The sequence below is a fragment of the Charadrius vociferus genome, unplaced genomic scaffold (genome assembly GCF_000708025.1).
Source record: "Charadrius vociferus isolate BGI_N301 unplaced genomic scaffold, ASM70802v2 scaffold1351, whole genome shotgun sequence".
NCBI lineage: Eukaryota > Metazoa > Chordata > Aves > Charadriiformes > Charadriidae > Charadrius > Charadrius vociferus.
The window spans coordinates 257,207-269,468 of NW_009646638.1; the positions used below are offsets into that span (position 1 = coordinate 257,207).

Consider the following 12,262-nt stretch of genomic DNA (forward strand, 5'->3'; position numbering starts at 1 on the left):
GCCTTTGTCTGCTTTAATTGCATTCCGGTCCTGTTCACAGCGCTTCACCAATCGTGAGTGAAAAAAAAAATAATACTTTCCTAAAATATTTAACACTTAAAAATTTTGCAGGTGTATATTTGTTTAAATACGCTTTTATAGCTGTAATCTGTCCTCATTACTAAATGAAGTGCTAAATTTAGCATAAAAGCTGTCAACATGTTCCAATCAACATGTCTTAATGACTGCCAACAAATGGAAATGAGGCTTTCATGGAAAAAAGCTGAAAAGGTACAAATGCAGAACAAGATTAGATCAACTGTTTTGATAAAAGTCCCCGGCTGGCTGCGTTAGGTCACGATTTTAAATCAACCCACTGTGTTTGTGCTATTATTTTAATTGTTAATAGAAATATTGCCTCGCTGCGGACCAGGCACCGCTGTTCTGGGGACCTCTTTGTGGGGTTTCCTTTCATTAACGTCTCTCCATTAGCGACTATGCGTTGGGATCTCCCAGGCGAGCTGTTCTTCAAACCGGTTAACGCGTTCCCTGTTAATTCTGCCTAATGGAAGTTTTTAATCAAGGTGTCAAACGGCACTAAATCAAGCACCTCACCAAAGTGTGATACATGTAATGTCCCCATTATTGCCTTCATCACTCGGCTTTCCATTCCTGTAAAAAGATTTTCCTCTTTAATCCAGGTTTGTCTAACAAGGCCTGCTTTCACTGAAGCAATGTGGATTTCTCTCCACACCCTCCCCCTTTTTTTTTTAATTTCAAGGTATCCCAGAAGAATCATTCCTTTATTCCGGCCAAGATTGATGTTGGTGTGCTTCCTGCTTACCCTTGCTAAAATATTGGCTGCTGTTGGCAGACTTCCAGTTCTTTCACATTGCCCCTTCACACTTTTAAATGGTTGTAGGAATTAACGTTTGGGGTTTGGAATATGAGAAATGCACTTTGAAGTGACCAGCTGACACCAGGTACGGTTGTGGCCCTGAATTTCAAATACTATTGATCGTTTACCAGTGAATAAGGAGTTTTCTCGCTCTGCAAACTCCCAGATAGTGCCGTGGAGTATCCTTGGTTTGCTTTGCTTTAGCTGTCCTGACTGGCAATTATCTTTTAGACCTGAAAAAGGCTGAAGAATCTCATTCTCAGCTTCAGGAAGATAAGAAATAGCAATGACTGTGTATTTTCCAGGTGTCTCATGTATTTTTTTTTTTCCAGGTTTTAATTGCAAGTGGAAAGCAGGTCTTTGAAATACGATGGCTACTACTCATCAGCTTTTACAGATGAGGCAAAAGAAAAAGTCCTCCAAGGTAAAAACGTTGAAATGTGATGGCACTGGCAGTCTTAGCTCTCAGTTTTGGACCTGGCACGTCTGTGCCTGCTGAGGTGGGAGCGCTTTCTGTTGCCTGCATCAGTTGGATCATTTTCAATTTAGTGAGTCCAGGAAGATACGGCATGGGGCTTTGACATGTGACTAAATAAATGTAGGCGCATTAGGTGTGCACAGAACTTTACAAGCAGGAAGAAAAGCAACAAACTGATAGAGGAACTAAATTTAGTATACTTTCCGCTGAGATTGTTCATGTTAAAATCACACTGTGTTCGGTATTTACATTAGCTCCAATGGTAGATATGTGCTGTTTACAGCTCCGCGGTTAAATCACTCTGAAAACTAGGTCTGCGTACAGTGTTGACAGGTTCAGTCAAAAGCTGTGACAGGCAGTGAACTTTGGTACGCCAGTGAATGCCACACCAGCACTGGCACTTGTTTGACTCCACAATTAACTCTGTAGAGCTAAGCTGGCAGAAAACTATACGCTTTTTTTTTTTTTTTTTCCAGGGGTGGTTCTCTGTTAAGTGCCAGCATTGGTGCAGTGGAGGGGGTGGGAACTTTCAGCTGTGATAAAAGGGAAGGCAATGACGAATGCAGTCCGCTTTTGAGTAAATCATGCCAGATCTAACAATTATCCTTAAAACATTTAATCCCACCCATGTTAGTGATTAGCCTTCTCTGTGTAGCATAAAGACCAGAGAAATGTTAAAATTACATTTCTAAGTTACCTTCTTTTTCCACCTGCTGAGAGTTGTTTCTAAATATAATCCCTCTGTTACCCTAAAACTGTGCTATTTTGGGCTCTGCCCTTCTTTTTCAGGAATCGGTGTTGTTCCCCAACCAAATTGCTACAGAGCAGCAGTCTGTGGTGCTGGTGAAAAGACTTCTGGCCATCTCTGTATCCTGTATAACATACATGAGAGGGCTGTTCCCAGAGAGCTCGTATGGAACTCGCTATTTAGATGGTAACACATTCGAATTGTGCTGAATTCTTATTTCTGCTTGCTATGTTTTAGCTACAGTCTACTTCACGTGGTAGCTTCCAGCTGCTCCTATATGTATGAGTTCAGTTTATTAGGAAGTTAGCTAAGAGGCCTTCTCACGTCTGGGTGCAGACAGTGCTTCTGTGTCAGATAGAGAGCGAGCGTAGAAGACAACCTAGTGCTGTTGGCAACTCATGGCTTTTCTCTAAGTGTTTCTTTTGGTTTATAAACATTCCTTGGCATTGCCAGCCCCATGAATCAGGTCTCACAGTCAGGAGATTGACTTAAAAATCAGTACGTTTTAAAAACTTAACTCTGCCTGGTGTGTTTTATTTTCCTTTGGATTTTTGAGGCCTTGAGGTTCACAACTGCAGCTTTCCTTGCGAGACTGAAACTAGATTTGTTAGTTTGTTTTATTGATTGGGGTTTTTTTTCAGTGAAAACTATCTCCCATAACTGCATGCGCTTGGGAATCAGAACTTTAAGAAAAAGAAGAACGTTAAGAACCAAAGTCTTGCCATAGGATCACAAGAATTAGTGATGCTTTGATTCAGCAACGTCTTCGTGTTCATTCGAGATGTGTTAGTAGGGTGTGAAATGTCTCCATGCATTCCGGTCTGTTTCTGTGGTTTCACTTGGGCAGTTAGTTGTCCTGAAACAGGCTCACATGCACCTTGTGGACTTGGTTGAGGGCACAGGAAATCCCAAATTGGGTCTTGATCACCTAACCCTGAAAAGCCACGAGTCTTTCTAATCAAACGTCAGGTCTTTTAAGTGGCTTTTTGATTAAGAATGTTAATGTTGGCCTGCTCATGCCTTTGATGCCTCCTTGGTTGAATCCGAAGGTGTTATTAATTCACCTCTTCATTTGCAGGATGGTTTCCTCCTGCCATTCTGAATGCCTGAAAACAGAGGGAGAAGGAACCATGCAGAAAAGCTTAACAGAAATAGTTTATTCTGAGCACAGTTGTTTACCTCATGTGGATGTTGCTGAAGTCTGAATGCAGAAGTGAAGGTGTTGTTAAGGAATGGTGGACTAGATGGGAGCGGAGAAGAGGAGGGAGGAGAGGACGGAAGCTGCTGGTGTTTCAAAATTAAGCTACAACTCTAGTACTTTGTCTGGGGGAGCCCAGAGCATCTGAGGAAAGTCTTGACATTTGAAAATGCAGCAATAAGCTTGTGTCAGCCCACCTGGGACTCAGTGGAAAACCAACATTTCCGCTCAGGAAGGACCTCCAGATAACGCATTTTATCCAAAAAAAGGGAGGGTGGCTGGCTTAGTTTCAGTGTTTGCCCAACAGCTGTGATAAGGGTTGTAACTATGTGCTAAATCTGGTTTTGCAGACCTCTGTCTAAAAATTCTCCGAGAAGATAAAAGCTGTCTGGGATCATTGCAGATAGTCAAGTGGTAAGTGAGTAACAGCGAAACTAAGACAAGATTGTGCTGAATAGCAAGACATCTACCCCTCACATTCTTCTTCTTCCTGCATTTGAAAATATCGTGCCCAGTAGCGCTATCGACTGTGCCAGTGCAACTCCCACTGCCGCAGCGGGTGTGCTTGGCCCTGTGTGTAAGCGAGACAGAATTAGCTGACCAGAATCATGTGAGTTCAAGGTCTGTCGAAGGGTTGACTGTGGTGAGGTCATGGTCAGGCCCCAGAGCACACACGGGCAGCATAGGGACGGAGAGAGGGTAAAGAAAATCATGGGATTGTTTCTGTTGTTGTTTCGTCATTTCTAGTTTCACTTTTATAGGGATTCTTGTAGCTTGTTTTTTAGTATGTACATTATTTTATCTCCCTGGATATTGTGTGTCTAAGTACCCTGCAACTTTAAGATGTATTTCAGAGCTGGCATGTTCCCAACAAGCAGCGAGTTTGACTTTGATGTGCTAAGGAGATACCTGGCTGCACATCCTTTGACTCAAAGAGTAAATATCTGACCACTGCTGCCTCAAATAATATTTACTACTTTGAGAAAGTCCATAGCTGTAAACTATGCATCAGATAACAAAAAATTTACAAGACTAGACATGTCAGGCTGCGTTTCAGATTGCAGTTTCAGCCAAGCTCTGTACACTGCCAGTGGGAAAAGAGCCACTGGAGAGCAAGCTGGGGAGCCAAAATAGAGCACTGAGCAGAGAACCACGCAGAGCCAGCCTTGGGCCTCGAATCTTTGCCAGGATTTAAGTGGGCTCTAGGCTGACGGGATACGGCCCTAGAATTATAAACAACGCGCAAATGCAGAAGGGAGGACAGCGCCTTTATGATGGTTGACCTGAAAAGGACTCAAAAAAAGGACAAGCTCAAAATGTTGCTAGCTGTGTTGTCTTAATACCAGAAAAAAAATGCACTTTAAACTGTATCTAATGAGTATGTGTTTACAGATCAGGAGATAAGTACTGCTGGTTAGTATTAACGTGTTTTTCCCTGGCAGGATTCAAGGTTGTTTTGATGCTTTGGAGAGGCAGTATGTAAGTTTTTTTCACCTTTTTTAATGGAGTTTCCTATTTCTTCATAAACTATGGACAAAACTATCTTTCTATTTCTGCTTTATAGTTTTGTAGTGATCTTGCATGCGTACAACACACATTCACAGCTGTGGGATAGGGGGAACGCCCTGCCCTGAGTATATTCATGGGAAACATGGGATTTTATTCCTTGAGCCCAACTATTGACCACTGTTGCTCCTAAACTTGCCTGTACACGGTTTGTGAACTAATTTGCAGCCTGAAAGGGATTTCCCTTAGTTCTGTGTTCTGCATTTGTGTTCTGTAATGTCTGGAGAGACACACTTTCAGTCAGAACTCAGATCTTGACCTCCATGCCTGTTTTCTGGACACAGGTTAGTTCGTGCTGCTGCTTTCCTTCATCGCCTTTCCCCTAGTCTTTTCCCTTCTCCTCATCTTCTCTAAGCCTCCTAGCTTTTCTCTTGGCTTCAGAATTTATTACTTCTTGTTTGTTTGGAAATTAATTCATCAAGTAAGGTATATAACTGGTTCCAGGACAAAATCAGCTAGTAAGTAATCATATTCCTTGCCGATTCTCACACAAAAACTGCTCTGCACGGAAAAAGCACCGACTGTTGTCATCTCTGTCAGCACTGTTCATCAAACCACCTCTCATCTAGATCAGATGAAGTGGTGTTAGTTTCAGCACTGATGATCAGATGGGCTCTTATACATCAGTACAACTGTCAGTGCGCATAAGATAATTCAAAATGTTGTGAACTCAGTTTAGTGCTTGCTGACTGTTCTAGGAGGTATCTAGTCCTCTGCTGTTTATGCGACATATAAATTAATTGTTGTTTGACAAGGATTAAGAAAAAACCAGAGACATTTAATGCATCTTCTAGGGTTGTTTTCAAGAGTAGTCCCATGTATGTTTTCCTGCTATAGTATAAATTAAATACCTTTGGGGAGTTTTGTAGCAGAGAGCAAATATTAGTGTTCAGAAGCTATGGGTGCTCTTGTAAAAGAGTTTTAAGTCGGCATAGCCTTTGGAGGTTTGTTCAAGGAGAGTCTCGAGAGAGAAGTCTGAGCACGCAGTTGTTTTCTTGGGGAACTGCAAGTAAAGCCGAGCAAACTGGCCACTAGGTGTTGCTGATGCTGTGCTGTGAAGAGTGCATAGAGGTTTTTAACTCGTCGTTTGTTGAATGTATCTATATTCCTTCACTGCATGTAGGCAGTTAGATTTTGATAGGTCTTTCTTTTCCTTGCCCACTAAGGTTAGATTTTGATTTTGTGTTTTGTTTTGTTTTTCCCTCCTTAGTTACACATTGCTGTCCTCGCAGTAAGTAAATGAATATAAGTAAATGAATATAAGCGTTTTTCTTCCCTCACCCTGCTTGAAAGAGAGATGGAGTCTCTCTGTGTCAACCCATTTATGCCTTTTTTAAGGGGAAGTCAAAATGTATGTGGTTTTTAATAGAGCAGTGACCTTTCTGAAATATGGTAAATATGAACTTCCTAGGCTTCGTGGGAATATTTTGCTCATATGTCAGACTTCTGACTCTGAGGCCTTACGTGGATCCTTAAACTCCTAGAAGCGCTTTCATGTGCTTCATATAGTTGCTTCCTTTAAACTCTTGCCTCCACCCTTGGAAGCTGCTGTGTCTTCTCCATTTCCCCCTGTGGAAGACTCCTCCTTATTAATCTGATACTGAAGAAACCACACACTAGCGGTTACATAGCAAGTTCTTTTGCCCTGGTCCTTTTTAAAGCACCAAGAGCTATGCTATGCATCTATTCTGTGCATCATCTGAGTAGTTAAATCTCAGGCATCAATAGTTGCCTGTGAGGGTTGGAATGGGAATTAACCTCATTCCTCCACAATTACACAGATGAGTGTCTTCTACCTGTCTTTGAAGTGGTAAGTATTGACTGCTGATAGAGGAAGGCTATTTCTCAGCCATTCCCTTCTCTGATCCCACGCTAAAGATAGTACAATCTCTGCTGTAAAATGAAAATATCGTTGTTTAGTCACTTTTCACTGTTTCAAGTTATCCAAGAGGAGAATGCCCTCACTGTGTTTTCTTGTAACAGATTTACACCAATCCCAAGGAACCGGAGGTAAGAAAGAGTCTTAATTAATCTTTGAGGCAACTGAAGGCATGGGTGAGTAGATTTGTATTCAGAGTGGACTTGTAGGCTTCAGTTCTACCCTGACATAGCTGCTTGGTGACCCTGTTTCTCTTCTTCTGCCTTCACTCAAGAATGACAGCTCAGTGAGCTGGATTGTGATCAAACGCTCCTACCAGGCGCTAGGCTGTGGGCCCATCTAGGGCCTCAGGCAGGGGTGTTAACAGGCGACTAATGGGCACGTTGGCAATTTCGTTTTTCTTTCCTGAAGAGAAGAAATGGGAAATTCAAAATAATTCTTTTACGAACCATCTTTTTAACAGCGATGTTGAAAAGAGAGCTGTTTTTTCATGCAGAGAGGTTGTGAATCCCTTCAGACCTGGGATCTGTGTGTCGCATAGTGCCTGTACTTATCCTTTCAGCGTTCTCTGTTTCGTTTCTATGTTGTCTACATTTAGCTGGTGGAGACAGACTGGGTAGTGTGATAAATAAGTGAGGTGCTGCCGTCTCTGCAGAGTAGATGCAGCGAGCGGCTGCAGAACCTTTGCTCACCCGATTACAGTTCTGCTGCGTCACACCTCAGCATCTGGGGAGAGAGCAAGAGTTGCATCCGTACCAAGGCTGGGATTTGTAAGGAAGGCTCAGAGTTACGGGCTCAGCTCAGCTCCTACTAAACAACCTCATTGCCTCTGGAAATAGTGAATTATAGGCATGGAATTGGACTACAATAGATCCTTTCTTTTGTGGTGAAGTAGTCTGTTCTTCCTAATTATTTTATTCTCGAAAATCACGGCAAATCCGTTCTTTTAAAATGGAAAATAATCTAGTTTTTTTATGTCCCTCAGAAAACTCTGAGAGTGCTGAAATTCAGAAACTTTTGTCCATGCAGTATTGTTTGTATTTCCCAGTAGGAAGCATCCCTCAGGCCCTTGTCTCCATACGGACGGAACTCTGGGCCAGGCTTCCTCGTGACACTGCAACACCTGTGAAGGCTCACGTTTTTCCTTTTAGTACGGGAGGACGTATGTACGTACGTTGTGGTGCAGGCTGGCCCCTGTGTCTCATTAGAGATTTAGGCTGGGGAGTCAGGCCCACAGAGGAAGTGGAAGGAGGAAGCAGGAAGTTTGTCATTTTTTTGTGATTCTTTCAGTGCTAGGTAAGCTGTGGTCGTCAATAAAATTTGCCAAAGCCGGTGCAAGCAATAACAGAGTCAAAGCTGTCATTGTGTCATTAAATTAACTCTGTGCTCTGGCATAAAGTTGTGAAAGCACGCTGCTGACTTCAGTACACATCTTTACCCTTGTTATTGAAAGAGACCCATTTCTTCTTTTCCCATCTCTTGTTAAATCTCTAGACAGTGACTGAACTGTATCAATTCAAATTCAAGTACAAAAAGGAGGTGCCCCAGATGGACATCATCAGGTAATGGTTTGGTTTTATTTCTCAGAATTATGCTGTGAAAACTGTGTTCTTGAAGCATTAAGCAGAAACTGCACTTTATGATTAGAGCATGTCTGGGTCGCCAAGCAGCTGTAAATATCATCAGGGATGAGGATATTCACCCTACAGGATATGAACTGCCGAGCTGATGAGTAGAAATGTTGTTACGTAGCACAGTGAGGCGCTTAAAGGGCACCAGAACTGAATTAAGGACGATTTATAGAAATGGTGCCTAATCAGGGCAGCGATGCAGAAAACGGCACTGTTGTTGAGCTTGCCGCCGTCTCAACTAATAACTAGTGTTCTTCCACTTGTGCTTTCAAATGAAGCTTTTTCAGGTCTGATCCCTTTCACCATGATCCTGCACCCAGAATATTTTTTCCTTGGGCATTTGCATACGTGTATTCTGCTTGAGCACTCTTGCGTGGGTGACCTGAGAGAACTTTCGCTCATGACGCCTGAGTTGATGCTGCAAAATGTGTGGCAGGAAGCAGCAGCTTTTTGCATCTTTTTGGCTCTGTCTGTTAGATATTTTAAAGCTGTGGTTAGTAGGCCGTAATCCTGTGTAATTTAAAATAAATACTATCACAGGCTGTTAGCGATAACCAAAGCAAAACCAAAAATCATTAACCTGGTTTTAGTTTGCTTCTGCAGTTGCCATTGATGAAAGATGGGTCTTTGGGCCTCGGAACCTGCATGTGCAGCAAGAGAGCTCTGCTGTCTCATATGGTCCTCAGGAAACCCCTCCGCATCACTCCTCTAGTGTTCCATTTGCTGCTCTTTCTCTAAACACATCCAAATAATTTGTAGTACGTGGCAAAATGATTTTCTATTAGGAAAAGCTGAACTATGTCTGAGTCTAGAGCCTCCTGTTGACTGTACCCTCTGTTTCTGCTTTGAAGCTGATGTCAATTGTCTTCACTACACCGAGGGTAAGTGGAGACCTTTGGGATCTGAATGATAATAGATAGCTCTTGAGTACTTTGATTTTTTAATCAGTCTTACTCAGATCAGTCATTAGTTCCTAGAAATAACAGCAGTCCCCAAAAGGAACTCAACATCCCCTGCTGTCCATCATACTGGCTGAAAGAGGCTAAGTGATCTTGCTGTTGTGTTTATATCTGCTCCGTCGAAATTTCATTACTGCTCTGATCATTACTGCTCTGAGGCTTCAAAGCCCGTGGTGTCGGATTCCTGGGCTCTGTTCTCTTTCCTCAGTGACTGACACTGCTATCGCAGGATCAGGTTTGTACCTGCAGTCGTTAGTAAACTGACGTTCTGGCATTGATCAGAGTATTGTGTCATATTTGCTGTCAGCTCCTTCAGCTGATAAAACTGCTTTTATACACCTGCGAGGTTTATTGGCATGTGCAAACTCTGAGTTAATCATTCCGTGGGAGATGTTTTGTGGGTCTGCATCATCGTATCTGAGTGATATAGGGAAACTTTCTCCTAAATGGTGTCCGCCTTATTTTAGATGAATTTTGGAGGAATTCCTTGCTGTAGACTCCCGTTCTTCACAGAGGCTCAGTTCCTCAGCTTCTACCTTTTGAGACATTCCTGCATCAAATTCACAATGTTATTCCCATATTGAACCAATATTTGACTTGTTAATTCCTATGGAAGTCTCATCTCTTTGAGTTTTTGGCTTGTACTCTTCCCCTTACCGTTTCTGTTCTGCTAATCCCAAGACCTGTAAAGGTGATGTGTAAGAGAAGGCCTCCCTTCTCTTCGCTCCACCTTAGGCATTGCCGGCATTTGTCCTCTCACTTGATGTACGTTTCTAAACATACAGGATGTAATCTAATAGCACTGTTGACAGTTTGGAGCCTAGCAAACCATGCCCTGCGTACCCTGGGAATTCCAGCTGTTCGACAGCCACTGGGTTTTCACGAGGAGCCAAGAAGCTTCAACTGGAAGGGGAAATGAGTCTTAATGAAGCTGTTCCTCCCAGTGGTTTTGTCAGTCAAATTCAGTCCTGGGCTTCTCTCTGCTCTCTTCGGTTACTTACTGCTTTTTGCAATAATTTGGGATGATTGTGTTAGAGATGATCCAGCCCGTATACGGTGTCATCCACCTGCCGGTGGGCTTCCAAAGACATGATTCTGGAATGGAGGAGCTACATTTTTTTAAGGCCCCTTCTCATTGAAAGCTGGGGAAGTTTGGGTTCCTTAGTCACATAGTGATTCATCTAGTCCATCTTCAACCGTCTAAAGTTAGCTGGCTGATCTAAGCTGCTCATCTCATCTACCTCTGTAGTCAAGAGAAACAAACTCCTCCAGAGGGCGATTCATCCCACTTCTGTTAGACGTTTATCTCAGTCTAGACTGCTTGCTTAGCTAGCCAGCTGACATTTGGATGGGTGAAGGAGGTGAGAGGAATGCCCCTTAGTCACTTTTGAAAAATGTGCTTCTGAGCTAGTTTTTCTTACATGGAATTGAAATGAGAACATGCAATTCACTTCTCTTCAAACTGCAAAATAGACTTGAAAATAGCCCCTGCGATGAATCGACTTTATATGGGATTCTCACCTCATTCCTCTCATTCCTGAAATTGCTTAGGTGAAAGGCACTTGCTTTATGCTCCTTTGATCCGATTTAATCATGTTCAAACAAGTGAGTCATGACATTTGTATAATGGGGTCCATTGCCCTGGCTACAAGGTCTGTTCAAATGTAAATGCCGTGCCTCTTAGTTTAGAGCTGTTGTTTTGCTGATGCCACCCCATCCCTGGAGTCTGTTTCACTTCCCTGTTTATCTGGAAATTACATAAAGCCATTGTAGCTTTGTTGCTGCTGGTTTCAGACAAGTCACTGGGTGCGCTGTATTTGTAATTAGATCGTGAATATTCATGACTGAGGAAAACAAATCTGTTATTCTTCTTCCGATTGTAGCAACCAAATGAACTTTGTGAATGGGCTGTGCAGCGAGGAGGACATTAAACAGGCCAGCAGGCTCCTGATCCGTAAACTGTACCTGTTAATGCAAAACCTCGGGCCTCTTCCCAATGACATTACCCTGACCATGAAACTCCTCTACTACAATGATGGTAGGTGGAGAACAGTGTGTGCTGTCGGGGAAAGTTCCCTTTCCATCAGTTCCTACGCTAATCGTGAGCCCCTGGAAAGTAAAAGAAAGCTGAAAGCTGTTAACTGATAACAGTGAGAAATGGTGTAAAATGTAGTGAAAGCCTTCTGACACTTAGGGATGGCAGATGCTTTTAAAGAAAAGGTGGAACATCCATGTAAGAAGTACAGCCATGCAGTGTGAAAGGAGACATCCTTCTCCTTCATGCTTTTTGTGTTTGTTTTTTTAATGAACAGGCATCCTGCGTTTGTCAGGTTCGGCTTCAGAAAGTTGAGCTCATTAATGGTATCTCAGCATCCTAAAGTCATTATTTCTTTGAGCTCCCTGATAACATTTGCTCTGCTCATTTTTCCTTTGCATTCTTCTCCCTTCTTCCTGAAAAAAAAAAAAACCCAAACGAATATTTTTAGTAGTTGATGTTGTTACTTGAGGCTGGTGTACACTTGTTCTTTACAAATCAGATTAAGGAGAGATAGAACTTTACTTCTCTGACATCAGTGGGTTCTTTCTCTCTGTGTAGTAACTCCCAAAGATTATCAGCCTCCAGGCTTTAAGGATGATGGCAGCCCTGGTGACCTGTTTTTTGATGGCGAACCTGTCAACCTGAGAGTCGGGTCAGTCTCCACTGGGTTTCACCTCATGAAAGTGAGAGTGACAGCTGAAAAGAAAAGAATGGGGACAATTGCAAGCAACCTGATCCAGGAGAATGGACCTACTGAGATCTCCCATCAAGGGTTAGACTGTGATGAAGAGGAAGAGGAGTGGAATACAAAGGTACAGAAACAGCTCTGTTTGGTTCTTGCAGAAGGAATGGAGGCTAACTAGCAAAACTCTCCTTCAAAAGCCTCTT

At 42.6% G+C, this 12,262-nt stretch overlaps 1 protein-coding gene across 1 annotated transcript in view; it reads left to right on the plus strand.

Moving 5' to 3' along the window:
• Nucleotides 1-1,209: 1,209 nt before the first annotated feature.
• Nucleotides 1,210-12,262, plus strand: part of HORMAD2 (HORMA domain containing 2) — a 22,411-nt gene continuing 11,358 nt past the window's right edge. Inside the window, exons 1-9 of the mRNA XM_009888986.1 lie at nucleotides 1,210-1,301; nucleotides 2,145-2,289; nucleotides 3,652-3,715; nucleotides 4,744-4,780; nucleotides 6,078-6,098; nucleotides 6,851-6,877; nucleotides 8,241-8,308; nucleotides 11,220-11,374; nucleotides 11,933-12,186. Coding sequence (XP_009887288.1) covers nucleotides 1,248-1,301; nucleotides 2,145-2,289; nucleotides 3,652-3,715; nucleotides 4,744-4,780; nucleotides 6,078-6,098; nucleotides 6,851-6,877; nucleotides 8,241-8,308; nucleotides 11,220-11,374; nucleotides 11,933-12,186 — 825 coding nt within the window. The 5' untranslated portion in view covers nucleotides 1,210-1,247. The remainder of the gene's footprint in view (nucleotides 1,302-2,144; nucleotides 2,290-3,651; nucleotides 3,716-4,743; nucleotides 4,781-6,077; nucleotides 6,099-6,850; nucleotides 6,878-8,240; nucleotides 8,309-11,219; nucleotides 11,375-11,932; nucleotides 12,187-12,262) is intronic.